This window comes from Aptenodytes patagonicus, chromosome 3 (genome assembly GCF_965638725.1).
Source record: "Aptenodytes patagonicus chromosome 3, bAptPat1.pri.cur, whole genome shotgun sequence".
Lineage (NCBI taxonomy): Eukaryota > Metazoa > Chordata > Aves > Sphenisciformes > Spheniscidae > Aptenodytes > Aptenodytes patagonicus.
This window is the reverse complement of record NC_134951.1, coordinates 120,785,237-120,812,379: the sequence shown is the minus strand read 5'-3', so window position 1 is coordinate 120,812,379 and position 27,143 is coordinate 120,785,237. Positions and strand designations below refer to the sequence as shown.

Genomic DNA, 27,143 nt, shown 5'->3' with positions numbered 1-27,143 from the left:
AGCTCATTTACTGCTTTTTTCCTCATTCTTTTGGTTTCTAATGGTCTCTATTTTAAATCTCTGCATGCTTCCCTCTGTTCGCCTACAACCAAAAAACTGAGGAGGCATTTCTGTGTTTTTAAAAATGTTCTTTCCACTCCTACTTTTGCATCATCACAGTCTTTGTTCCAAAATCTTATTCCCTCAGCAGGAAGTCATACATGCACATGCACAGACACTGATCTGTATAAAAGTCCCATAAATGCCAGGCTTTCAACAAAGGAGAACTCTTCTTTCCTTAAGTAAAGCATAGGAATCTATTAACCAGAGCCTCTCTTTTCAAGAAGAAAGCCAATATGCTGAAGTTTCTGAATATAAGAACGACCAATCATCATTGCCATCTGAAAATGGAGGAATTCAGAAGTTTTACCCAGTTAATGTGTAATTAGTTAGTTAAGCTTAAAGACACCTAAGTTGTTGTCCCTAAATTACCTGCGTTTAGAATAAGAAGTTTCAGGGTCCACTAAAATTGCCTATAATATTTCCATTGCATATTTGTCAATGTTTATAGCACAGTTCCTAATAAAATGTTTACCAAAGTTTGGGCACATCATCTTAATACCACTACAATCTGGAATATTCCTAAGAGGCAGTCTGCACCACGTGAAGTGAAGCTGGATTTTCCCAAAAGCAAACAGAAGCCACCAAACATTAACGGAAGATGAGGCCAAGAAAGAAACACAGTCTCTGAGGTGAAGAATTGATCGTTCACGCCCTGAAACTTTCTGAATGTCACTTAACTGTGGCCTCTTAGCATTCTTAATGGTTAGAGCTCTAACTCATCTGTTCCCCAAAAGCTTATTTTAGTATTTGTCTTTTTGGAAAAAAATAACCTAAGGCCAGCAGTATAGACAGATAGCATAGAAGCCTCTCGTACGTATTCACGGACCACAACTATTGAACTGAGATGGCCTTGTCAGAACAAGCTATAAGACAGGATTATCAAACTGTGACAAGTAATGGGAAATTCTGCTGCAGGAGTACCCAAAAGTACAAATTCATAATTAGAGAAAAAAAGGTACTTCAATAAGTAGAGGTTCTTATTTTTAGCACTCAGCACTACGACTGCCAAGCAACTAAGAAAATGGCACACGTCAGTGATGCTGCTACTTGAGGCTCTTGCAGCTTTCTACACTGTGTTTAGTGTATGCTTTAATCTGTGTTTTCCCCTCTGTAAAAAAAGAGGAACTTTGAACACTGCAGAAAGCCAGTGAAATTTTCCTACTTTGTTCATATACAGAAATCACACAAGTGATTTCTTCAGCTCAGACTGGTTGCAATAATCATTACTGTTACCTTTTCTAATACCCAGTTAAGCTGCTCAGTTCCGCTATAGTATTTGTGAGAAGCAGTGTAGGAAGCGTCACCAAACATGTATATTACTATATAAAACAACCTCAGTTCTGAGCCCACTGACATACTGCTATTCCACAATGAAAAAAAATTTCTCCTCTGGTACAAGCATGTCACAGTTAGAGCTCTGCACTATGGCAGAGCAAAGAGCGCAAGGAAATCACTATACTCAGAAGTACCTAGTATTAAGGTTAGGTGTAGCACAGACATAATTCATTTTGGAATGCCTTCAATCAGAAGTCACAAGCATAGCAGGTAGCTAAAGATGCTGGGCAGATTAAACAAGACCTGCACTAAGGAGGGACACAGCTGACACTGAATATGTGCCGAGTACCACTGTAGTGACACTGAAAATGAAATGTCTCTGCATATCCCATTAGCTAGTTGCCAGCCACACACATCGCAACATGCACAGCATTTAAGTGGTTTTCTAATATCATAATATCAAAACAACAACAACAAAACAGAATTCATGGAATTCAAAAGCTCACTCCTAAACTCCTCTGAACTCATTTTGTATCAGACTCCTACAATAAGCTTCAGAGAAAGCAAAGATGAAAGACGTTAGCCAGAGGAAGGAAAACTGTTAAGTTACATCTAAAATTTGTGGAAGTAACCGTCCACTGCCTTTTGGAGCAGCTTGTTGTATAGCAGTAAATATCCATCAGGACTCTTAAATGCTGGCCACCAACTGCTGCGGTCTTATCATAGGGACTCCCTTCCAGTCAACACACGAAAAGTAGATCCAAGAGCAGGACTTCAATCTGACACAAGGAACACCTGCCCTTTACATACAGGTCTCTTTGAACACATCATCTAGAGATTTTAAATACGAAGGAAGAGGCAAAGCATCCCATTGTTTCCTCTCATTCTCTCTTTTCCTCTCCTCCCCCTTCTCTCTCTATTTTTTACCTGGAACTGATCAGATGTACATGTGTTCATCTCTGGTGATACAGGAGGTGTCTGTCCTATTGAAGCTATTTTTTCTGCTGCAGATATTGGTTTCAAAGGCTCCTTGGTAGGCTCTAACATACCCTAATTAAATAAAGAAATAAATTTAGGGAAAAAATAAGTCACACGCACACACAGACACACACATATATATTCCAAGAACTGCAGATGCAAAAAAAAAAAGAAAACACACTACTAGGTAGTACTACCCTCAACTAAGGACTTGGGGGTAACTATACATCTCTGGGACACTTTCAGCAAGGGGGACAGAAGGAGGTGGGGCAGGGGAGAGAATCACCCTGGTTCCTTAGGCCTAAGAAACATTTTAGAGCCAGTAACAGAAACCCAAGTGCTTAGCTGGAGCTTGCTTCCAACTTTCAATAATGTAACTTAAACTGGAGGAAACAGCTACTTGATAAGGTGACATCATCTCCTCCCAATTGTGTGTAGACTATTCCAGAAATATCAAAGGGCCCATCACGAAGGTACAAGTGCATTCATTCCATTTCAACAATTAAGTAATTCAGAGGAAACAAGTTGAATTACCAGTTTGCGGAATGATACCAAGAACAGTAATTACTGACATGGAAATAAATGCATTAAAAAGCATTAAGAAAATAATTAAAACCACATTTTTAATTTTAAACAAAGTGTTCAAAGCTAAACAGTACTATGAAAAAATGTCTGAAATTTCTGGTGTTCCTGAATAAAATTCAGAAAGAGATCTACAGAAAGACCAAAGTTTGCACTGAGACATGCAAACCACCTCAGAACAATGAGGTATGAGAAAAGAAACCCCCAAATAAAACCATTGGATTTGCAACGAGTGTATTTTAAAATAATTGCAGGAAGTCAGCCACCAAGATCAGCTGTCCCACAAATGCTTCTACTCCATGTTAGGGGAGCTTAGAATTTAACCACCAGTTAAATAAATTCTTTTGGACAGCAGAGAAACACATGAAGCAGTGTGGCAACGGAAAGCCGCAAGCCACTTTCCCCCTACCACCATCTCATCTCTATCCAGCTTATTGCATGCACAAGTATATAAAAAATTTAGGAGATAATTAATCAGGAACAACAATCTGTTGCAAAAAAGTAACTGCACATGTTGCGTACAAGCACAGTCTTGCTCACAAACATGTTACAGGAAGAAAACAGCAATTGCTATGAGATGTTTTATCTCTCTGTATCAGAATACCATGCTTACATTCAAAGAAGTACATGAGCTGACCTTGATGCATCAGAAAACAATGGCCCTAGAAACTGACAGTAGAAGTCACTCTACAAAATTAACCTACAGATTAAATTGGCTTAATATATACCAAAGAAAAATGTAATCCTTTTATATTCTATGTGTGAATGACCATATAAAAGTGCATGTGTGTTTGTATGTGTATATATACACATAGGTTTCCAGAGAAAGACAGGTAGCCTGGGAGGAATACAGAGAAATTGTCCGAGCAGCCAGGAATCAGGTTAGGAAAGCTAAAGCCCTGATAGAATTACATCTGGCCAGGGACATCAAGGGCAACAAGAAAAGATTCTATAGGTACGTCAGGGATAAAAGGAAGATGAGGGAAAATGTGGGCCCTCTCTGGAACGAAATGGGAGACCTGGTTACCCGGGACACGGAGAAGGCGGAGGTACTCAATGACTTTTTTGCCTCGGTCTTCACCAGCAAGTGCTCGAGCCTCACTGCCCAAACCACATAAGGCAAAGGTGGGGACTGGGAAAACAAAGAGCTGCCCACTGTGGGAGAAGATCAGGTTCGAGACCATCTAAGGCACCTGAAGGTGCACAAGTCCATGGGACCCGATGAGATCCATCTGCCGGTCCTGAAGGAACTGGCGGATGAAGCTGCTAAGCCACTATCCATTGTATTTGAGAAGTCGTGGCAGTCCGGTGAAGTTCCCACTGACTGGAAAAGGGGAAACATAACCCCCATTTTTCAAAAGGGAAAAAAGGAAGACCCAGGGAACTACAGGCCAGTCAGTCCGATGTCTGTGCCTGGGAAGATCATGGAACAGATCCTCCTGGAAGCTATGCTAAGGCACATGGAGGACAGGGAGGTGATTCGAGACAGCCAGCATGGCTTCACCAAGGGCAAGTCCTGCCTGACTAACCTAGTGGCCTTCTATGATGGAGTGACTACATCAGTGGACACGGGAAGGACTACAGATATCATCTATATCTGGACCGCTGTAAGGCCTTTGACATGGTCCCCCACAACATCCTTCTCTCTAAACTGGAGAGGTATGGATTTGATGGGTGGACTGTCCGGTGCGTGAGGAATTGGTTAGATGGTCGCATCCAGAGGGTAGTGGTCAACGGCTCAATGTCCACATGGAGATTGGTGATGAATGGTGTCCCGCAGGGGTCCATACTGGGACCAGTACTGTTTAATATCTTCTTCAATGACATAGACAGTGGGATCGAGTGCACCCTCAGCAAGTTTGCAGATGACAACAAGCTGAGTGGTGCGGTCGACACGCCAGAGGGACGGGATGCCATCCAGAGGGACCTGGACAAGCTGGAGAAGTGGGCCTGTGTGAACCTCATGAGGTTTAACAAGGCCAAGTGCAAGGTCCTGCACCTGGGTCGGGGCAACCCCCAGTATCAAGACAGGCTGGGGGATGAAGGGATTGAGAGCAGCCCTGCCGAGAAGGACTTGGGGGTACTGGTGGATGAAAAGCTGGACATGAGCCAGCAATGGGCGCTCGCAGCCCAGAAGGCCAATCGTATCCTGGGCTGCATCAAAAGCAGCGTGGCCAGCAAGTCGAGCGAGGTGATTCTGCCCCTCTACTCTGCTCTGGTGAGACCCCACCTGGAGTACTGCCTCCAGCTCTGGAGCCCTCAGCATAAGAAAGACACGGACTTGTTGGAGCGGGTCCAGAAGAGGGCCACAAAAATGATGAGGGGGATGGAACACCTCTCCTGTGAAGAAAGGCTGAGAGAGTTGGGGTTGTTCAGCCTAGAGAAGAGAAGGCTTTGGGGAGACCTTATTGCAGCCTATATCAGTACTTAAAGGGGGCTTATAAAAAAGGTGGCGGCAAACTTTTTAGCAGGGCCTGTTGCAACAGGACAAGGGGGAATGGCTTTAAACAAAAGGGGGGTAGATTGAGACTAGATATAAGGAAGAAATTTTTTACGCTGAGGGTGGTAAAACACTGGAACAGGTTGCCCAGAGAAGTGGTGGATGCCCCATCCCTAGAAACATTCAACGTTAGGCTAGACGGGGCTCTGAGCAACCTGATCTAGTTGAAGATGTCCCTGCCCGTGGCAGGGGGGTTGGACTAGATGACCTTTAAAGGTCCCTTCCAACCCAAACTATTCTATGATTCTACGATTCTATATTTATCCTGCTCAGACTAGCAAAAATGGCAAATCTTCTGAATGTTTTTACTACTACAGACATTGCAGAGAGTCTGAAATGGCAAACAGGAATTACAGAATATCGGCTTAAGTGAAAACAGTTGATCTTACTGCACTAGGTTACTTGAGTTTCCTTCAATCTACAGAAATCTAAATTATGCTTGCTATACATATATTTAGCACTTGAGGCAACACAATACTGCCTATACAATGCTTTTTGTATGCATAAATAGCCTAATATATATATATATGTGGGTCCTTTATTAATATGCCAAGAACACTGCAAAGCACTACCATGCATCTCTCTTGACCTAGGGGTATTGAGATGCAATCAAGTAATTAACAAACAGTCTGTCAGAGAAAGAGTTGCACAAAGAGGAATGCTCGAGCGCGCTGAGAAAACTTCCTACACACATTTAATGGAATACCATAACTATCTAGCAGTTCTTAACCTTCCTTTGAAGCATCTGGTCTTAGTGCCAGGGCTTCCCACAAGTGCTGATGTGAATCGATGTTTTGATTAATTTCCATGTTCCTTTGTCATTTTTGACAACTATTTAATGATCTAGTTTCTCATGTCAAGTTTTAGTTGACATTTATACATCTATACCTTATACTTAATAGTTAAAATTCAGCAAGAACTTTTTATCGCTGCATACAAATTAATACATTACTTCAATAAATTTTTTTTTTTTAGAAAATGCCTCAAACTGAGCTTACACTAGCTAGCCCACCTTATCAGATAAATAGCTTGCTTTATGAAATGAGTAAATCGATACTTTTTTCATTTAAAGTATCTCCTTGCACACATAATGAAAATTGTGTATTTGATGATTCTTTTCTAGCATTTCTACTGATGCCTAAGCCATAACCATACTTACAAAAATATCTTTCAGCACACTTGGTGCTTAATGTCATTTAATATACATCATTATATAATGCTGTTGGAACTATAACAAAAAATAACACTAAAAAAACCCCCCAAAACAAAACCAGCTTACCAGTCCTGCTGCATACATGGGTACTATAACAGGCTGTTTCTTGTTGCCTGTAAAGAGCTGATAAAACAACAACAACAACAAAGTTTACTTAAGAGTTTCTGTGTCAGTGATGATAATATTTTTTTCAATGTTATATAACTTGTATAAGATTAATATCAGAGAGTAAATACTATGTTAAATATAACACAACGGTTAAAAACTAATGCAACTTTTAAGATTAATAGGGCTTATAAAAAGTTAAGTTGTCAGATGGTCTGTCATGAAAAGCCATGTTCAGTGCAGCTATGCAATTAAGAGACAAGCATTCACACAAAAAGACTTCCACCTGATTCTACATTTAAAGCAGCTCCATTATTTAGAAAGCAAGTTTTACTGACAGACTCACAATATTTCTTGTGTCGATTCCCAAGGAGCACAAAAGCTTTTTGTTGCTGTGGGAGCCACCCCACTGGTATCTCAGCCCATATGCATCATGGATATCCTGCAGCTCTGTCCACACGTCCATCAGTTCCCTATATAACCCATCATAAATCAAGTTATCAACAGGAATAACAGCTTAGTGGCCTTGAATATTTATTCTAGTTTTAATGCAGGTGACTTATTATACATTCCAATTAAACTTACGCCCAAGCACAACACCCAGGGGAACTAAAACTGCACAGTCTTCTCAGAACAATTATAGTTCAGACTTATAATTGGAAAATGATGTCCACAGCAGACAGGACAAGGCCTACTTAGACTTCATCATCACATGAATAAATATAGCAATTCATATCAAGTGTAACTAATAAGACATATTCTGATTAACTCAGAGACATCACTTAAAAGAAGATGATATGCTGCTGACTAAGTCGATATGCTCAGTGAAATACTCCTGGTATACATAGTCACTGAAAACAAGCATTCTACTAGATACCTAATTTTTACTCGATAGTTTTTCAAAACACTTGAAGCAAACAACTAATTTTGAATTACTGCTATATGTTTTAAGTTCCTATAGAAGACACGTTTCTACTTCATTTTAAGTTTGTTGCATTATGGCTTCTTACCCAGTATTTGCTAAGGTCTCCTCAGTTGTCATCTGCTTGTCACCTCCTTCCAACAAACAATTCAAGGAACTTATTTCTTCTTCCATTTCAAGAACAGGCATGGAAGGAAAACAGACTTCAAATATTCGTTCCAGACGACTTAGCAATGTTGTCTATATCAAAGAGAAAATATTTATGTCAAGTTTTGTTAACTGCTTTAAAGAAAAGGAGTCCAAAATCATAAAAATAAGTTAAGATGGAAAACAACACATAGCTGATACAAAGTTTCACTTACCACAAAATATATAACTGTCAGAGGATCACAAGACTTTTTATAAGCACCAAAATACAGGCTGGTAGCTATTGAGAAACAGTAAGAATCTTGCCCTCTGCAAAGTGAGCTCTTACAGAAGAGTCCAGAACAGTTCTTACCAGAGTCACTCTTTATTATAAATTAGCAGAAAAGATGTGCAACGAGTATAAAGCTACATTTACTTAGGATGTGTTAAAAGTCTCCAATTCTACACATCCTAAGAGTTTTACTGAACACATTTTTTCAGCAAGCTTGGTATTGAACATTATCTGAAATATAAACCAAAACCAGTATCATTTCACTTAATGACAATGCACTTCAATCCAAACTTGAGACATAACGTTGATTCAGAAGACAGCTTCACTTCTTATAAGGTGTATGCAGTTAAAGGTCCCACAAAACTTAGCCTGATGTGCAACATGCTCATGGTATGATAACAACTTCAAAAATGGTAAGAAAAAAAACATTTATAGTCCAAAGACTGCACACTTCCTAAAAAACTGTTAGTTTCAATGACTTCTCCCAAGTAACAAGCGATAGGACGAGAGGAAATGGCCTCAAGTTGTGCCAGGGGAGGTTTAGATTGGATGTGAGAAAAAATTTCTTTACTGAAAGAGTGGTGAAACATTGGAACAGGCTGCCCAGGGAAGTGGTTGAGTCCCCATCCCTGGAGGTATTTAAAAGACGAGTAGATGAGGCACTTAGGGACATGGTTTAGTGGGTGGTGGTGTTGGGTCGATGGCTGGACTCGATGATCTTAGAGGTCTTTTCCAACCTCAGTGATTCTATGATTCTATGACTCAGATGTAGGAAAACTATAATCCCCAGCTTCATTTGCTACTGTTCATGTGATAGTCAGGTATAACGCAGAAGAGCCAAGTCTAAGGCATTTAAACATATTATTTGTCAAAAAGTATTTGTAAGATTTGTTTGGTACTTCTCCAGAACAAAAAACTAACGAAGAAAAAGAAGAATTACTTAATGCCTTAATTTCTTGCCCCAAAACCTATTTGTGTTTTCACATGTTAGAGTTTAATTTAAATAGAAGAATTACTTTCTTCCAAGCAATTTCCCTTTCCTCCCATTCATGATTCAGACAGTTGAGGCTGAATGCTGCGATCCTGTGGGGGTTAAAAGCCAACCTTGGGAATGTTTCTATCCTAGCCAAATAACTTCAATAACAACAAAAAATCCCCACTAAGTTTTATTTTAGCTGAATAAGGAGCCAGCTAGATAGCAGCACAGTTTGCATAACCACAACTTTATCTACGTTACTCTCGTCTGACCTTCTTTCTGCTGCTTTACCTTATAAACTCACACCAAGAGTATGTAAATACAAATACTGAGGAGTTTTGCAGGAGGGCTACAGATCTATATTCCCTGGTTTTGAGAGACTAGGCAGGATTTCCTGCTTGTCACAGTAGCTGCAACCGTGTCTTGATGTCGCCATCACTTCAGTGTCCCTTGGGAGAAAGGAAACTTCAGCATCTGAGGAAGGCAGACAAGCTTCTTAAGTTTCATAACACAGCAAATGTCTCCTGCTTTTCTCTCCACCAGTGCCACGATCACTGCTGTTGGGTAGGATAAGGTCTCAGCAATATAAACAGCACATATTGGTACTAATGGTTTCCAGGCATTTCAATTCCACAGCACGCACTGGAGAATGCTCCAATTCTTGCCACGTGGGCCTTGGCAGACGGATTTAATATTAAAAACAAAGCCCTCAAACAACCTCCCACCCCCACAAAATCAAAATAAAAATCCCCCCCCCTTTTTTTTTTTTTTTTTTTTTACAAGCTTAGTACACTTTCATTCTTTTTAAGTTCTTCCCTTACATTTCTATCTCTTCTCTCTGTTGTATTTCCATATAGACACAGAATTTCAACTTTATTATAGCTCTATGAACTGTCTCAAACATCAGATATACCACTGACATGGAATATATTTTTTTTTCCCCAGTTCAACCCACTGAAAACAGGTAACCGGCAATCTCTTAACATTCATTAAAAAGTATCAATTGCAAGGTATGCTCATAAAAATGAAATTAAAGCCTTTTTTTCAATGTCTTTTGTTTTGTTTTGTTTTTTGTTTGTTTTTTTTTTTTTTTGACAGCAGCACCTGAATCTCTCTTCTTGCTAGGGGAAGGAGATGCAAGCCTGGTACAAAAGGAGCACTTCTATCTTTCTAGTCTGGAGTTCCTCAACAGCCATTTTTCCAATGGTCTGCAGCACCACACACAGGGCAGCACCCAGCAGCTCCAACACCCGCTTTTCTACTGGGAAAAAAATGGAAAAGAAACTGAGTAGGTGAAAATCCCACGACCATCCCACAGTGTGTGCTAGGATAGCTATGCCAGCAGAGCCCTCCTGTGGAGATGCAGCATATTCCAGCAGCAATGCTGAATTTACAAACATAAACCTCAGACAGAGGTTTTTGTTACAACTGAAATGATTTAAGGTTCAGAGAAGCAAGGCTGGTAGGTTGAAGTTACATATTTTAATTAGACCAACCGATACAGTTGGGACAAGCCTTTATGCACCAGAATATCTGCTTCACAACTGTAATAGTTATCTACAACACTTCTCATTTGAATTTTTATCTGAAAATTTGCCTCGTCTCTTGTCTCAATTAAGCAAACCACTGACCATGTATATCAGCAAACATAGTACAGGAAACATAACACAGAGGCAAACACCACGTTATCAGAATATCTTGATTCCGTATTGGAGTCAGGATGATGAGTCGGGAACTGTGAACCAAGTCTGTTCAGCCTATTCTCCCTATTCAGCCTCTAACTGCAAAAAGCAGGAAAATTAACTTGCTTAGAACATCAGCTCTTCAGTTTTGCTACCTGTGAAAGAAATGCCTGACAGGGACAGCCACCAGGTTTGGTTATTTGCAAAGCATAATGTCAAAATACCATAATTACTATACTATCAAAGGATCTGAATTACACAGCATACCTGACTCACTTTTTTTTTTTCCTCCTTTCCTCTTCATTACCTCACTGGTATATTCTGACCATAATGAGTCATGTTCTACAGTATGTAATTTTCCTTTTAATCATCTCTTAATGCCCAATCATTTTGGCCGCACAGTAAGTTACAATACTTGTCACATTACTTGTAGGCTGTTTTGTGTTTGTTGACCAGAACTAAGACATTAATTTACATTTTTAGGAAGTAAAACTAAACAGTATTCCAGATTCTAGCCTAACGTTTCAGCACATAAAAGCATGCTCTACTTAAGTTTTAAAACTTAACTTTGCCTACAATATATCATCTTACATGAACAGGTGATGCTTACTTCATTTCTGTAATACAGCAGGAATACATATCCCCAGTAAAAAGGAAGTGGCAGACGCAAGACATTTGATCATGAAAACAGCAAGGCATCATGTTTCTTGAAAAGGATCAACATTTGAGAACACGCTAGCGACTAAGAATATGCTCACTTAGGTAATGAAAGAATTAACAGAAAGTCTCTGGGAACCAAGCAGCATCTCAGTCAACACCCAATTTCAAATCTGAGCTCTTACTGTGCCAAAATTTCAGGAACAGGTTAATTATAGCATTCTTTACACTTCCTTTCATCTTTTCTAAATTTCCAGAAATGCTTAGCCCTTATTTATATATGATAGAGAAGAACGGTTTCCATAGCAAACCAGAGTAATTAATTCTATGTGTGCAAATGGACACAGGGACGAGCGTACAAACACACATCTCCCGGGCAGTGGCAGTGTCCCTAAAGGAAGCAGCTGAACTTGTTCTTCTAACTGGTAATGAAATCCTGTGGTCACAGCTCCCAGGTATATAGGGCATTACCAAGATTTTGAAATTAGTGGAAATGTCCATCTTCTACAAACCTCAATCTATTGTTTGTACAAAATGGACCATTAGAAAATATTACTTGTCATACACAGTAGAGTCCTGTCTTTCAGGATGAAAAATCTTGGAAAAAAAAGGCACAAAAGGAAACAAGAACTTTTCTCCACTTTTCATGTTACTAAAAATATTTAATATGTGAGTGTTCTGCACTGCCATTTGAGAAGAGTAATTCTTGAAGGCACATACTGAAGATGTGAAAGAAGGCTACAGCTGCCATGCTAAAAATTAACCGTGATTCTTCAAACAGTGACAAACTCAAAGCCCCATAGTTTCTGGGAAAGCATAAAAGTTTTTGATAAACACTTAAGGTACATGGTAATCATCACCTGAAACAACAAAAATATCACAGACGTAACAGACTTTCAAGTGAAAATGATAACCACAGGATTAGAATTTATCTCCTTGGCGGTTTAAACAGGGGGCAAGATCCAGCCCTCAGAACTGAAAGGCCAAAGTACTTGCTTTACAGAATTTATTTTTCTCTTCTTGTCCACCATGAGACTATAGAATCAATGAACTCCTTCAACACAGCAAATCTACACTGTCCATCCAGCGCACTAAATACTCCCCAGCCACCTCCACGTGAACTCAACAGTGACAGGTCACCGCCTCTCCTCAGAGCTATGAAAAGGATATATTAAAACTTGCCATAAAGACAATGTACTTGGGCTACACTACAGAAATAGTTGATACAGACTGAAGTTTTCACCATATGACTGCTGTAAAGCTTCTCTGGGTGAAGTTTCAGGGAACTCTGTGCAAGGCGGGGGGTGGGGAAAGACTTCTTGCTTCTCTCCACGGTCCCAATCACACATGAGCTGCGGAGCAGACACAAAAGCTCATCCAGTGAGCTTCTCCTCATGCTGGAAGCTCAAGAGTGGAGTGCCACGTTGTCCCTCGTTCCTCCCCACTTTCCATCGGAGGGGACAGCCCCATTCATCAATGCAATCCCTCATTTCCCCATCCCACTCTTGCTTACAGACTGCAGCATCTCTGCTCTGGCAGCTTTCAGAGGTGCTTTAGGAAGGGAGAGAGTCAAAAGCAGAGGTCACCTTCAGCCCTCCTTTTCCTGCTGCCAGGGAAAGAGGCTATGAAGGAAGCAGCACTCAAGCTCTGGGCTGCTTGCGTCAATTGAACACAAAACTGGGAGACCTAAGAATAAATAAAACCAGTGTAATAGTTAAATTACTGAGAGTATTTAGATATTCAAATCTTATCCAACAGAAAAACATAAGAAAGGAGACAGAAATGAGCACATGAAGGATCCAAGATGCTAAATGCATAATTTAGGAAAGGAATTAAGTCCATATGGACATGATCAGCTTCTAGTTAGAATTCAGAAGCCGAGTAAAGGCTCTCAACAAAGCGGCAGAACAAAGCTCAGTGGCCAGAAGCCAAGAAAGGAAACTGATTAATCAGACAGATTTTATTTATTTTAAATCATGAACCCACTACTCTGGAGAGTCCCTAACACAGGTATTTATGACCATTTTAACAAAATAAAGCACAGGTTAAATGAGAAACTCCCTTTACTGGGTTTTCTAACAACCAAACCATATTTTCTAGCAGCACCTTTGCCTGTGTGGAGTTAAATTGCCATATGCTCCTGTACCTTCACCACATGTGGGGTTTTTTTATTTATTTGTTTTTTTTTTTTTCTTCTTTAAGAGATAAACTACATGACCATGCAGTTAACACAGGGGAGCTGAGAAACTCATTTCAGTGAATGCAACTCACCATGGGGAACACACTAATCAACTTCAGTGGGTCTCAAAATCTTCTGGGCTCAAGCATGAAGAAACAAATCTGAACAGTTAACTAAATGCACATAAACAAATCACTAAGTTTCTAGTTAAATGTGGGCAGTTTTTTCTTTGGAAAGGTTTATGGACTGCTTAAACTAAGAATCAGTTTGCCTTCCACATAGCAACAATTTATTTCTTTCTCTGATGTGCAGGCTCTGCTTAGCAAACAGAGCACCTTCCCAGAAGCAATGGAGGAAGAGCTGCAGGCAGAAAAACTCCTGAGTAAAGAGAGAAGCAAAGCTTACAAAGAATACTAGTTTAATTTCTCATGATCCAAATAGGATGGCTTTTCTCCCTTCCCCCCAACCTCCCGCCCCCCTCCCCCCCCAAAGCAGTTACATTTAAGATGGTGACATAAAATTCTTAAAGGTAAAAAAGTGAATTGTTTCAATTTTTATTCCTGCAGGTAATTTATAATGGAAACATTGGTCCTAAACTGAGATTTACAAGCCAGCAAGAGGATGCTATGTAGTTGTACAATCAAGTACCATGGCACAAGAGCTAAAAATCCTCACCAATAAGAAATGAAGAGTAAAAATTTTTTACAATAATTTGAAGAGTTATAAGGTGGCAGTGATAGTTCTAAATATCCAAAAAAAACATTTTTAAAAAGTAACTATGAAGATCTTGAGCTTGGCTGCAAAGCAAATCTGAAAATTTAGTGCCTTGAGAAAGACAACGACTTCTATGTTTTTTTCACTGTTTGGTATGAGAGAGTTACAAACCACAGGGAAGTCCACTGTAGAAATGTGAAGTTGTTTCCCTCCTCCTTGCTGGAAGGCTTGCACATTTATTCTCCCTCAGTTGAAGAATGTATCAAATCTTGCATCTTCCATGCAGGCAAAGTGAAGTTTAACAGTTATTTATCTAGGCTACATAAAACTGACTTCCCACCTCAGTCAGTCATGTTGTTATTATCTAGTGGTGGTGTACTAACTTTTCAGTCAGGCTCTGAAAGGAAGTATAGTAGGTGAAACATGCATACAAAATGGAAAATAATTTTGTTCTGTGATATATAAACAGAAGTGCTAAAACAACCTCCTCCCAAACTATTTTCTTTTGTAAGATCCCCTTAGCCAACCTGTTCTGAAATACAGCAATTATGGGCTACTTTTAATGGTCTGTTTTCTACTGTTATTCAGCTGCACATACTTAAAAACTGTGCTACAGACATTAAAAAACCCAAAACCCTTTCCAGACAGATATATTTACACTGCAAGTTGTTACCCAACTGTCTGAACTTAATTTAGCCAACACTATCTTAATTTATCTTAGTGAACTGGGAGGCTGAAGTCTTTATGGTCATAATTACTTTTTTGCAAGAGGATGACTTCATTGCCCAAGACAGTACTAAGTGACAGTGATCCAGGGTTTTCTTTGTCTTGATGCATATGTGTGGCTTAGTAACTGTACATCACCCACACTGTCTGATTAATCTGAGGAGGCAGAGCCTGTGAGCATAGGCTCTCTAATATGCGGAGGATCTTAAAACCCACTTAGAGGACTGTTCAGTTTTCCCTTCCTCCCTTTCCAGGATTTGTTAACTCTCAGATAAACCAGGTAAGAGTTTTGGCCTTCCAACCAAGCCATTATTCATCTCCTCCTCCTCTAGAGATGCCTATACTCCTTGAACACAGCTAGGCACAGCCCTATTACCCACCCACATGATTACCATAGGTAATAACTGCTCTTGTGCTTTGCAGCCTAAGTTCTATATATATTCTTAACGCAAAATACAGCGGAGTAACCCCCTCAACTGACTAATGTTCAACACTATCTCACGGAAAAAGCTGTGCTATGAGCCTTATATTCCTTACAAACATAACTTAGTAGTGTGTTATGTGATCACGTAAAGGGGATTAATGCATATGGCACAGCGCAGGTTCACTCAAAACTTGTTAGATCAACCAATTCACCCACTACTACATCCTAAATCAGTTTTAATGAACACAAAGGCACATCTCAAATACAAACCTGCAGCTATACTGAAACCAAATATTACGTATTTTTCAGCTGAAGACAGACATTAAATGATTTATGTATATGCTAGTATTAATATGAGTTCAAACAACAGTTTGCGTATCTGTGTCCATCAGCCTTTGAAACTGGAACTTTTGCCTAAGGGATTACAAATTCTTCCAGTAATTCTAACTGACTACCATATACCATGCCCTTTTTCTTCTCCCCTCCATGCAACCCTACCGAATAGAAGAAGTCAGCATGTTACAAATCCTATGTTTTAGATCGTGTGCAGGATTCAGAAAGCCTAAGACCAAAGGCGAAGGAGAAAAGACATAATGATCTTTTTGCCACTACATGTCACTATATAAGGTAATTTTTGTGACCTTTTTCCCCTTACTTTCTTCTTTTACGTTCTATATTTTGTAAGAAAAACTGGATTAATTAGTTGAATTCAAGCAAAGTCTAATTTTTAATTAAACATTATACCAAATCCACAGTCTTTAAAACAGTTTGCCTGACATATACCTTACGATCAAGACCACATGCAGAAAGCACAAAATTTTGCTGCTGCCTCCACATCCAGAATATACAAACTAAGGAAACAGAAAGGAAAATATGCAGAGACCATTGGCAAGGGAACTTGAGCTACTGGTAAATAACTTTCCTTTCATGCTGCATTCTGGAAGGATGAAAATTGCTGTATACATCATTTCCACATTAAACGGTAATGCTGCTGGCTAAGTATACAAAAGCAGAAAACTGAGAAGTAAAGAATTACATTAAGGTCTTTCTGTTTATGCACCATTCAAAATTATTTCACTACCATATTACAGTGACTCTCCTAGCCTCAATATTACAGATCAAGTGTATACAGTGTCTTGTAAATGATCCCAGCCTATCTTTAGCCTAAGCCAAGGTCTCGATTTTCACATCTATCTCAAGTGTCTAACACATGCAGTATTTCTCCTTTGCACAGCCTGCTCCCTTTAAGTTGCTACAGCAAGTGCTTTTTAGATCTGCCAGCTATACACTGATGCAAGTGATCTACTCCTCCCTATCCTCCTTTGGTCAGGGTAATAAAAACAACCTTGTTCGCTTACCTCTCCCTAGCTTTATTTTGCATGCAAGTGTTTCTGCTTTTGCCTCAAACAGCTCCAGAACTCAACTTTAATACATGGGAAACAAGATCAGCAAATACTTTAAAATGCTGTTATTTTGTGGTTTGACCTCAGTGAAAGTAAGGAAGCTGATCAAAATCCGAGTTTAATTTTACTAAGATTCTGCACTCAAAGTACTGAGACTGTCTGCTGGCTCATGTTGACTCAACTAATCTCAATGTTTCCAAATGTAACTTACTAAACTGTGGCTCAATGGATTAAAAACAGAATTACCACTTAAGATTAAAACAAAGCTTTTTTTTTTAATGTAAAAAGATTTCAGTAGACCCTTCCAAAACTTAAAGAACTTACAGAATACAAAGTAAGTTTTGAAAACATGCAACTATTGTTTTAAGAGTTAGTTGCTTCATCTTTTTTTTTCAGTTAACTAACAGTCATTGCAAGGCTAAGGAAACTATTGCAACAGAGAAAACATATCCAGATCAACTTCCTCTACAGCTTGTTTGTGTAAAACACGCTTTGGGTTGTACTTCCTCACTGGCAAGGGAGGCAGAACATCACTTTATATTTATATATACAGTCACAATTGGCTGTAGTATAAAGAGAAGGAATGAAAAAAATATTTAAGTCTTAAAACTTGCTTTACAATCTAACCAAACTACTGTATGACTTCATGACAGATCACCGAAGAACTTCCATTGTAACTTCGCTTTTATCTTTTGTTAAGGCAGACTTGGGGAGGGGAAAAAAAAAAAATAAATTACAGAACATCTGAAGGTTCTGCTTTTATAAACATCTACATTCAGAAGTGTTCTCTATTGAAACTCCATCATAAAATTACGGAAAATTGTAAGTAAAATTAAATGTTTGAAACCTTCAGACTATCCCTTAATAGCATGATTAACTAAAAAAATGGATGATTTACTAGAATCATCTCCCCACCCCATTTCTTTGTCAGATTCTGGACAGTCTTTCAAGTGGCAACAGGAACAATTTAGATTAATTGCACTAATGACCTTAGTACTCTCCAATTTTATGGGTGAATGACCAACAGAATAGATAACAACAGATTCATGCTTTCAACTTGAGAAATGGACCCACACATTCAGGTGATGATGAGCAAGGTTTTGCATAGGCACAAAAATCCACCTGCAGGTTCACTCGCGAGACTTTTTTTGGCTCAGAAAGCCACTTTGAAATTTGATGTGTTAGTCATTGCACAAAACAGCACGAAAGATGTGTCAGGAGCTGAGGCTCACACCTTTTAACATGACCAAGAAATCAGAGCTAAGCCCCAAAAGCTCCATTCCATTTGCTGATGCTTGCAAAGCTCCGGCTGGCACAACTTTCTTCTGAAAAGCCACTTCACCTGTCACTGTTAGGAAACGGAAAGAGGCAGGGCTATCACCAAGCCTATGCAAGGTCCTGCAAGAAAGGACTTGCCTCATTTCCTTTGACTGCCAGAGAAGATCCAAACCTTTCAGACACATATTACCACTAATACCCTTTATTGCTCGTGTTGCTGCACGTTTCAAAAAGACAGAGCATACTCTGAACTACTCACACGGGATGACATGATTAAAAAGCAGCACTGAAGAGAATTTTAAACTCAAATTGTTGCTCTGAATTCTGTAAAAGTAATATTAAAAATTAACTATGTATAAGCGGGCACAGATCTCAAAGATGACTGGTGAAAAGACTTAGGAAGGAATTAATACATACTTAGCAACTAAGGTAGAAACAGTAGAGGGTGGGGGTAAGAAATAAACCTATCTATTTCACCCTCCCCAAAACTCCTAATGAGATATAGCAGCAGCTTTAAGAAATCATCAGTCCTATTGTTGTGATGTTGCTATAACGTGGAACTTCCCACAATTAATGTATAACAGAGACTTATTTTTAAATAACTTTTAAATGGTTAACTTCCCAGGGGTTGGAATACCAGGGACAGAACTCCATAGGTCATATTTTCTCATGCTCTCTGCTCTAAGCAAATGAGTGCAGCTATTTACAAATCAAGTCATCACTTTAAATCAGATTTTGAAAACACGATGGAGAATGGCGATGAAAAATTTTGGGAACTATTAATCTCAGCTTCCAGTCACACCACTATTTTATGAAAAGGCAACATCAGAGCGCACCCCGCAAATGACAGTAAACTATGAAGCAAAGGAAGAACTATCACAGGCTCTGAAATGTTTACGATGGATTATTCCTTTGATCAGTTTATGTAAAGGACCACATACAATCATCAAACCAAATGCATACAAAGTTCCAGCATACCCCGCTCATTTTTCTCCAGGAAGTAACAGCGCAAAAGATACAAGATGCAAACACAGCATACTATTTCATACCAGCCCATCTCACCCACCAAATTAAATCTCTCCCACAAGACAAACAAGGACCATCCAAATATTTGTTGTACGCAGAAGCAGGAACCAGGAAAAGCAATATGCACAAGAGCAGAACAAGACTGAACAAAATCAAGAACACCCTTACCTGAACTGAAGGTGCTGGCTCTTGAGATTGCTTACTGGTAGTTCCTTGGAAAGATGCTAAAGCAAAACTGTCAGTCTTGTGTAATACTGGACCATCAATCCTGGCAGACGCATCTGTCCTATGTGACTGCCACGTCTCTTTTCTGTGATGAGATTCACCAGCTTGCTCATCTCCGAAGGCAGCCCAAGAACAGCTGTCTTTTTGTTCATCTTCAAAAGCATTCCAGTCTGTAGCCTGGTTACAACCTGCTGAACTGAAGTCCGCAAAGTCATCAGAGTCCTGAAAAGCAACAGTCTCATCTTGAGGTTTTGGCACTGAATCAAAGTCTCCAAATTCACAATCGTCACCATTTTCTACCTCAGTAGTATGCTGGAAGTCTAAGCCAGAAGTTTTACTGGTATTATCACATTCTAAAGTGTCAGCAGTCTGATTTAGTTCAGCTTGATCCAACCTTGCTGGCTGCTGAGAAACAGTACTTGTGTCCCTGAATTCACCAAATTCATCATTAGGTTCACCAATATGTGCGGGCTGTTTGGAAGTTCCTTCTAAATCTAGAGCATTTATTGATTCTTGAGCATTAATGAAGGTGGGAGATACATTGCTGACTGAACCAAAATCACCAAAATCATCGTCATGTGCGTCACTGCAAGCTACAACTTCAGTACGACTTCCACCATTCTTAAGATCTTCAGAATCACCCAGTTTTTCTCCTGCAAGATCACTGCTTAGGCTTCGGATCTCATCAACCTTGATGTCCTCTGTTCGCGAAGAGTCATCAGGCCTAGTAAAATCTTTGCCATTCTCTGTGCCGTGTTGTCTTCTCCTCCCACTGCATTCTCCATTTTCAGTAGTGCATATTGAACTTCCAGTTATTCGAGACGTACTAGAAATTGCAAATTCATTATCTTCCAGTGCTGAGGGACCCTGTTCACAACTGATTTCTGAAATGCAAACCTCTTCTTCATTACAAGTTACTCTGTTTATTCTGTTGTTCTCCTGAATGCTCAGACAGTCTCTTTCATTAAGAACACTGCGTACTGTAGGTCCTGTTCCCTCTAAATGGATTGGTTTTTTGTTTGAGAATGTAGCAAAATCTGCAAAGTCTTCACCTGAGCTAGGCATTGAGTTCAAATTTTTCTCAGTACTATGAGCACTAACAGTTTTCAGTCCCTTTGAGTCACCGATACTGTCTAGATCTTCTGTTCCCTGAGGATTTACAGGGTCCGATGCTGCAAATCCATTTGTTAGAATCTCTAGACATGGAAGTTTCTCACCATTACAAGCATCTATTTGCTCATCCTGGCTCTCAACTGCTATACCAGTTCTAACGACACGAGAAGAAAAACCCTCCGATTTCCCAGTGTTGTCTCTTTGTTCCCCTCTTTTGTTTACATCTTCTAAAGTAGTACCTGAAGTTCTAAACTTAGATTTTTCTTTGCTGGTACTAGTAGCTGACATATCAGAAAGTTCCTTAGTAAGAGTAGGAAGCTCTGCAATGCAGTCTTTATCTTTAACATTTTTAACAGATGTGAAAGTTGTAATGCTAGCTACATTGTCAGAATAATCATGAAGTGGGATGAAATGATTTGTGGGTATAAACTCCTCCTTTGGATGACTGTAGTCTGGTGTATCAAAATCAGCAAAAGCTACTCCAGCAGTGCTTACACCAGAAAATCCTCCAAATTCATCTTCATCATCATCATCAGCTCCATTGTCTAGTGGTGGAGGGGATGAGGAATACATTCGAATAATATCTGGTTCCATTGTTTAGTTCCACTTCAAAGTTAATGTATTTCTGTAATAGGGAAAAAAAGAAGTATATTAGAATTTGGCTAGCTTTCATCATCTCATTTTTTATTTTTACTGTTTCACATTTTATTTTAAAAGTGTGCGTATAGATCAATGTCCATATTAGATATGAGAAAGGAACATTCCCCAAACCCATTTTCTAACCAACTCTTTTGTTTCAGAAGTCACAAAGAATCTACTGAGGACAGTTCGAGTCTCTTGTAAACTACTACATGATCATATTCTCAGCAGACAGTGCTGAAATGCCAGAACATAAATCATGTTTGTCTTGAGCTGTTGAGCAACACGCCAACACAACTAATCTCAGTTTTAACCCATCAGTTCTCTACCTCCTGTCACCCACAATTCATAAAACAGCCAATGACCCTGGTCCATCTTTTCCCACACTCATTAGTGCACTCAGCTGTTTGTGCGACAAATTAAGCCACTTGATGGACTATGCCTCAACAGTCATGTACTTAAGGCACCTTCAGACAATAGCTCTGAAGACTCTGAAAGATGCTTCCTTAAGCTTTGAAACAGTGAAGAAGTGGAGGAAGGAACTGCTGTTATAATCACTAGTTATGATTTGCTGCTCTACTGTTTAAGTTTCTTTCTACCAATTAATGGGTTTCTGTTAGGTCTCCCCGTTCTTTGGATTTGATAACTGCAAGCCAACGCGCACTGTCTCCACAGCTGCTGCTGCCAGCCTGCTTTTGTCTTATGAACCGCCAGTTGGGAAATGCCATTATGAGCAGCAGCAAAGCCTAGAGCAAAACAAACTTCTCCATCAAAGCTTATTTTCAAAAGCAGAATGGAGCAAGATTATCCATAAAATATTTAAATGCAAATCACTAAATCAGAGGGGAAAAAAAAAAAGAAAGTATTCCCATGGCCTAGATAGAAACAGATTAAGAACTCCATCTTAACACTGCAAACCATTACATTAACAAGCAAGGTATGGATAGAAAACTTTCTTTCCTAAAGAGTGATCTTGATTTTTTTCAATATTGTGTGTAATTAATGAAGCAATAACTACTACTATTTATAGATTCACAATTGTACACATCACGTAACCAGTGCATACCTTAGAGCCCTTAAAGGGAGAGCTACAACCAAGCTCTTTCCATTTCAAATGACACTTGTCATGAATAAATTGTAACAACATACCAAACATTATCTACAAAAAAAGAGTGGAAACAACCTATACATATTAGCAAATATTCTGGTGGATAGAAATTCAAATAAGTGCAGACTTTACAATACTAGTTCTGAAACACAGATAAAACATAATCCTTAACTCCAACATCTTTAGCAAACAACTTTGTACATGCACCTAAACAGCAGCACACAAAGGGTGTAACAAGAAGAAATGAAGCTCTGCAGTTCTTCTCAAGCACACCATACCACAGCACTTGAGCCAAACAACTCCTGGTATTTGCCACAGAAGTCTGGCATCTTTAAGGTGACTAACATACCTACATTTTTTTTTTTAAAAGGGTGTTTTGCAGTTATAAAAGAACATCATGCTTATCAGATGAAACCATGAAGTAATTTGTAACATCACACGCAAACTGAAGAAGACTGCAAAGGAATTTTGTTTAGAATAAAGAATAAGTTGTCAACAAGCTCCCACATAGGCTTACTCAGCACCAGCTGCTTAACAAGGTATTTGAGAGAAGAGCTTCACTCTTATCTCAGAGGCCTCATCTCTCAAGCGTACTCTCCCTTTTACACCAAGGTCTAGCAATTGCTGTTTAATGTCATACATGAATGTAAAGATCTTTTCCAAGATGTCTGCAGAGTGTGACTTTGAGTTCCCACTGAGATTGCTCCAACCTGTTCACCTTCCAAGCTTCTGGGTTTTCAATCCACTAAATACGATATTAGCATTTCTTCTTTGTAACTATCAGAGCAGCCATTCCTTCTTTATATCCAAATTTTCCAAGGTCTACTGCAGTCAGCCAACAACACTAAGATTAAACACCCAGTATATCCAGACTACAATTGCTTTCTGAATGTTTTACTGCAGAGGAAGATCCATATGCTATACACAAAGATATGCCCTGGTAGGTGGAAGTGCTGGTTGTTCTTTTGTAGAGAGAGGGAAAAAAAAAAAAAAAAAAAAAAAGACCACTGGTTAGGTAGATATTGGTATATATTAGCTGTGCTCATCTCAAAGTACCTTATCTTGGTGATAGCACTATTTAAAGCTAGAGGGGAGTTGGTTCAACAGTGAATGGCATTGTATCTGGAATTCATGACTCCTAGGGTCATGAATCAGTAGCTCTTTAGTAACACACTGACATTTATGAGAAAGGACAGAAAACTGCATCAATCGGGATGGGACTCACTCCCCCCCAGTTCCTGAAAAGCAAAAAGATTTCTTGGTTTTGTTTTGTTTTTTTTTTTTTAATAAAAAAAGGAGTCTGTTTATTTGGTTATAACAAATCATCCCTTGTAACTAAATTTGAGTTCATGAGTCTCCAGTTGAATCTCAGTAGACAATAGCATAAATTTATTATTAAACCTCCTGAAATTTAACAAAATTGTTACACCTATTTGGAAAATTCAGTTGACATGGTATTTTATCACCTTACCCCATGTGACAAAAGCTGAAGAGACTGTAAAGGCAAGAAACTAGTTCTTGAAACAAACAAAAAAACCCCTCAACACTGTTTCAAGTCCAGCACCGACTGGATATAAACCTTCATCATCCCAGAAGTAAAAGAAGCTTGAACAGAAACAATGAAATGGCTGGCAAGAAGGAAGGTGAAAACATGAGTCCTGCAAAAAACACCCCTGATTGGCTTTTGGGGAATAATACCAGAGGGTGGGATAAGCAGCTCCTTGACCAAGACCAAGTACTATGATTGAAGCCATTGCAACCTCAACAGTAATTTTATCACATGATTAGATGTTGTATTTTTTATTAGGCAGAGATGTACAAGCCTTCTAAAACACATCTCTAAAGCCATTTAGAAAGAAAAGATTTTAAAATAGAAAATGACAGTTCTACAGCATGTTGATTTACATTGGAACAAAAAAGCCATATAACTAAACCCACAGAAATTTGAAGCAGAAACGCAATTAAAATCCCTAAATATTTCAATTACTCTCAAACAGGTAGTCTATAAAACATTACATGCTTAAGAAAGTCAAATGCTTGTGTGCGGACACAAGTTAAAGCTAGGAAGTTAACACATTTGATTTTGAAACCAAGACTTCTGAAGTCCACAAGACCCAGTCTTGAAGCTTTCCATGCAGTACGAGTAATAAAGATCAAGTTTAACACAAAAGTATCATACTATATATAAAATAACTCCAAGTGGATACAGATCAGATTTTTCTTCTTTTGAAACAGTTTTAGAATAATCAAGTCATGCAAGCAATTATATTCAAGTAAAAAGGAGATTAAATCCAGGAAGACAAGAAACCTTATTTTTATTGATGAGAAGTCATGAGAAGGGGAGGAAAAGGCTGCAGACAGAAGCAACCTCAAATTTGTTTTCAACTGGCACACCAACTTACAACCCTGTACATAGAGAATGACATTAAAGTATGGTTTTGCTGGTTCAGTAATAAAACAAATCCACATTGTACTCCTACAGCCTAAAGTTTTCTAAAATCTTGGAAAAGGACTTTGATCAACTCTTTCGATGCAACTCTTTCTTGGCTAAGAAGCACTGCCAGCTCAGTGGCCTACCTAGATTACCATAGCTTTATGGGTAGGAATTAGATGCAGGAGGATGCTGATGAGCCTCCTAATTTATGCATTATATAGGCCGGTATTACTTAAACAAACTAAATAACAAAACTGCAGTCATCATGACTCAGACTAAACAACGAAGCCTAACTGAAAAGTTTGGGTTTGTTGGGTTTTTTTACTGTATCTTAAAGACATATCCTAACACTATGAATCAGAGGCCTTGAAAAAAAGAACTTCTGAACTTTCCCATTAAAAAGAAAATTTGCCTGTATGTTTCACCAAAAGCATGCATGTTTTGTTTTATTTTTAAATCTTCTCAGATTTATAGGCTTGTATAAGTTGGTTTTCACTTGAGTTATTTGAAATATGACGTTCAGCTCTGTATTAGTAACTGCTCCATCACTTAACATCAGAAGATCTCATGCAAGAAATGCCGACAAAAATTAATTCTTATCCTGCACTGGACACACTTCCATATATTATCCATCATAACAACTCTACCCATATTTTTTGTTGACTATTTACTGTATTATTATCTTAACCTCAGCTAAAAATAAATCATAGTAGAGTTGAGAAAATCCTTAGGGGCAAGGATGATCTAAAAAAATCCCAAGATGCAGCATTCAGAAAACAAACTGAATAACGAGAGCAGCAAGCATCACAGTCAAAGGGAATTTACCCATAAGACTCCTTTTCTTTCCAGTTAACATAAAAAAAGGCAGGCAAGGAACAAGAATAGTAGGGACAAGCACAGGACAAAGATAACCTGAAGAGGCTGCACGGGGCAAGGGAGGCAGACTGCCAAAGCCCAATCAAACATGTAGGAAGATCTCTGACCATCTAAAAATTTTCTCTCCTGCACTTGCTGCCATAGAGAAGAAACTTCCTTCAATTTTTCATTTCAAAGCACTTTTAAAACATCACAGGGATCATTTACACAGCAGCAGTCCAGTAGCACAATACTCTGCTCCAGATATGTTTCAATAACAGTTGCCAAAACAGGATCTGCAAGGAACATTAACTGTGCATTTAAAAATCTGATCATTGGTTTGATAGTCTACTACAAGTTTAATCAGTTTAACCCATAAGAACCAACTGCATCATCAATTGTATGGACTTGTGTATATTTTTTTTTTAAACGTCAGCTATTTCCGATGATATTACAGCTGCATTTTAAAAGCTGAAGTTAAAGAGCTCCAAAATGTATGAATCTGTATTATATATGAGTGTAACGTTGTTATGTTAACACAATTTAATTGTTGTTTACAGAACTCAAAAGAATATCATACTCAAGGTGTAACAGAAGGAAAAAAGTCATACCAGTATTCCCCCTCCCCTTGACTGACTAATTAATGATAATTTTTTTTTTTTTTTTTTTTTTTTTTAAACGGGGCATAATCCCAATTCTCCTTGCAATACAAAAAACAGCATGGGAATTTTTAGCCTTTATGTAGTTTTCTTCAGAAAGAATTTCATTGTGATCCCTTTTCTCAACTTTTAAAAGCGTCCCACCTGCCAACCATAAATTATTGAACCAAATTTGTTACCATCCACTGGAACATTAACATCGTGAAAACCCACAGGTCTGACAGAGCAACAACTTTGTTCATTAATCCATTTAGTTAATCCCTGCTTTTCTAATCTGGCATCTCAAATAGGGGCTAAGAGCTGGAACTGTGGCTTCATCTTCTGTAGTACTTTATACCCAACTCAGACATATGCTTGGTCAAGGTATCAGGCTATATAATTTTGCAAACCTGTTATTTCAAGTGATTAACCCAAAACGTGATTTAACTCAAAGCAGATTTGAACAAATCTATGACCGATATGCAGATTATTTATCTTCCCCATACTTTTGAGGGAACTGGCTCTCAAATGTAAGTCAGCTATGAAGTTAAACATGCACTTTTGCACTTATCTGTTCATTTAAACATTCTTGAAACATGCAAATTTTAAACAAATGGAAACCACAAATTTTTCAGCACACTATATAGTAAGGATTCTTCTTTGAAGGAAATTATAACAGTTTTTACTTGCACATAATAAAGCAGCTACTTCTATGATTTGTAATACACAACAACCCAGGTTTCTGGCATCAGACCTTACACCTTGAAGTGAAGAATCTGACAGAGTTTAAGTGTTCATATTTAGACTGGATTATTTCAGCCACAATCACAGATTTACCTTGACAAGTGTCAGCAGGCTTTTCAGATCACAATAGTTTAATATTAGACTGATGATGGATTTCCATCAATTCCTCGTGACATGCAGTTGTCCAACATTTTCCAGAAAAAAACTATTAAAGAATTGTGTTCTCT

At 38.7% G+C, this 27,143-nt stretch overlaps 1 protein-coding gene across 2 annotated transcripts in view; it reads right to left on the bottom strand.

Moving 5' to 3' along the window:
* Positions 1–27,143, bottom strand: part of AFTPH (aftiphilin) — a 49,259-nt gene that overhangs the window by 16,265 nt on the left and 5,851 nt on the right. For both annotated transcript variants that reach the window (XM_076335003.1, XM_076335004.1), the window contains exons 2-6: positions 19,329–21,123; positions 7,766–7,917; positions 7,102–7,228; positions 6,717–6,773; positions 2,305–2,427 (exon numbers count right to left, since the gene is read on the bottom strand). In XM_076335003.1, the coding sequence (XP_076191118.1) occupies positions 2,305–2,427; positions 6,717–6,773; positions 7,102–7,228; positions 7,766–7,917; positions 19,329–21,092 (2,223 nt within the window). In that variant the 5' untranslated portion in view covers positions 21,093–21,123. The remainder of the gene's footprint in view (positions 1–2,304; positions 2,428–6,716; positions 6,774–7,101; positions 7,229–7,765; positions 7,918–19,328; positions 21,124–27,143) is intronic.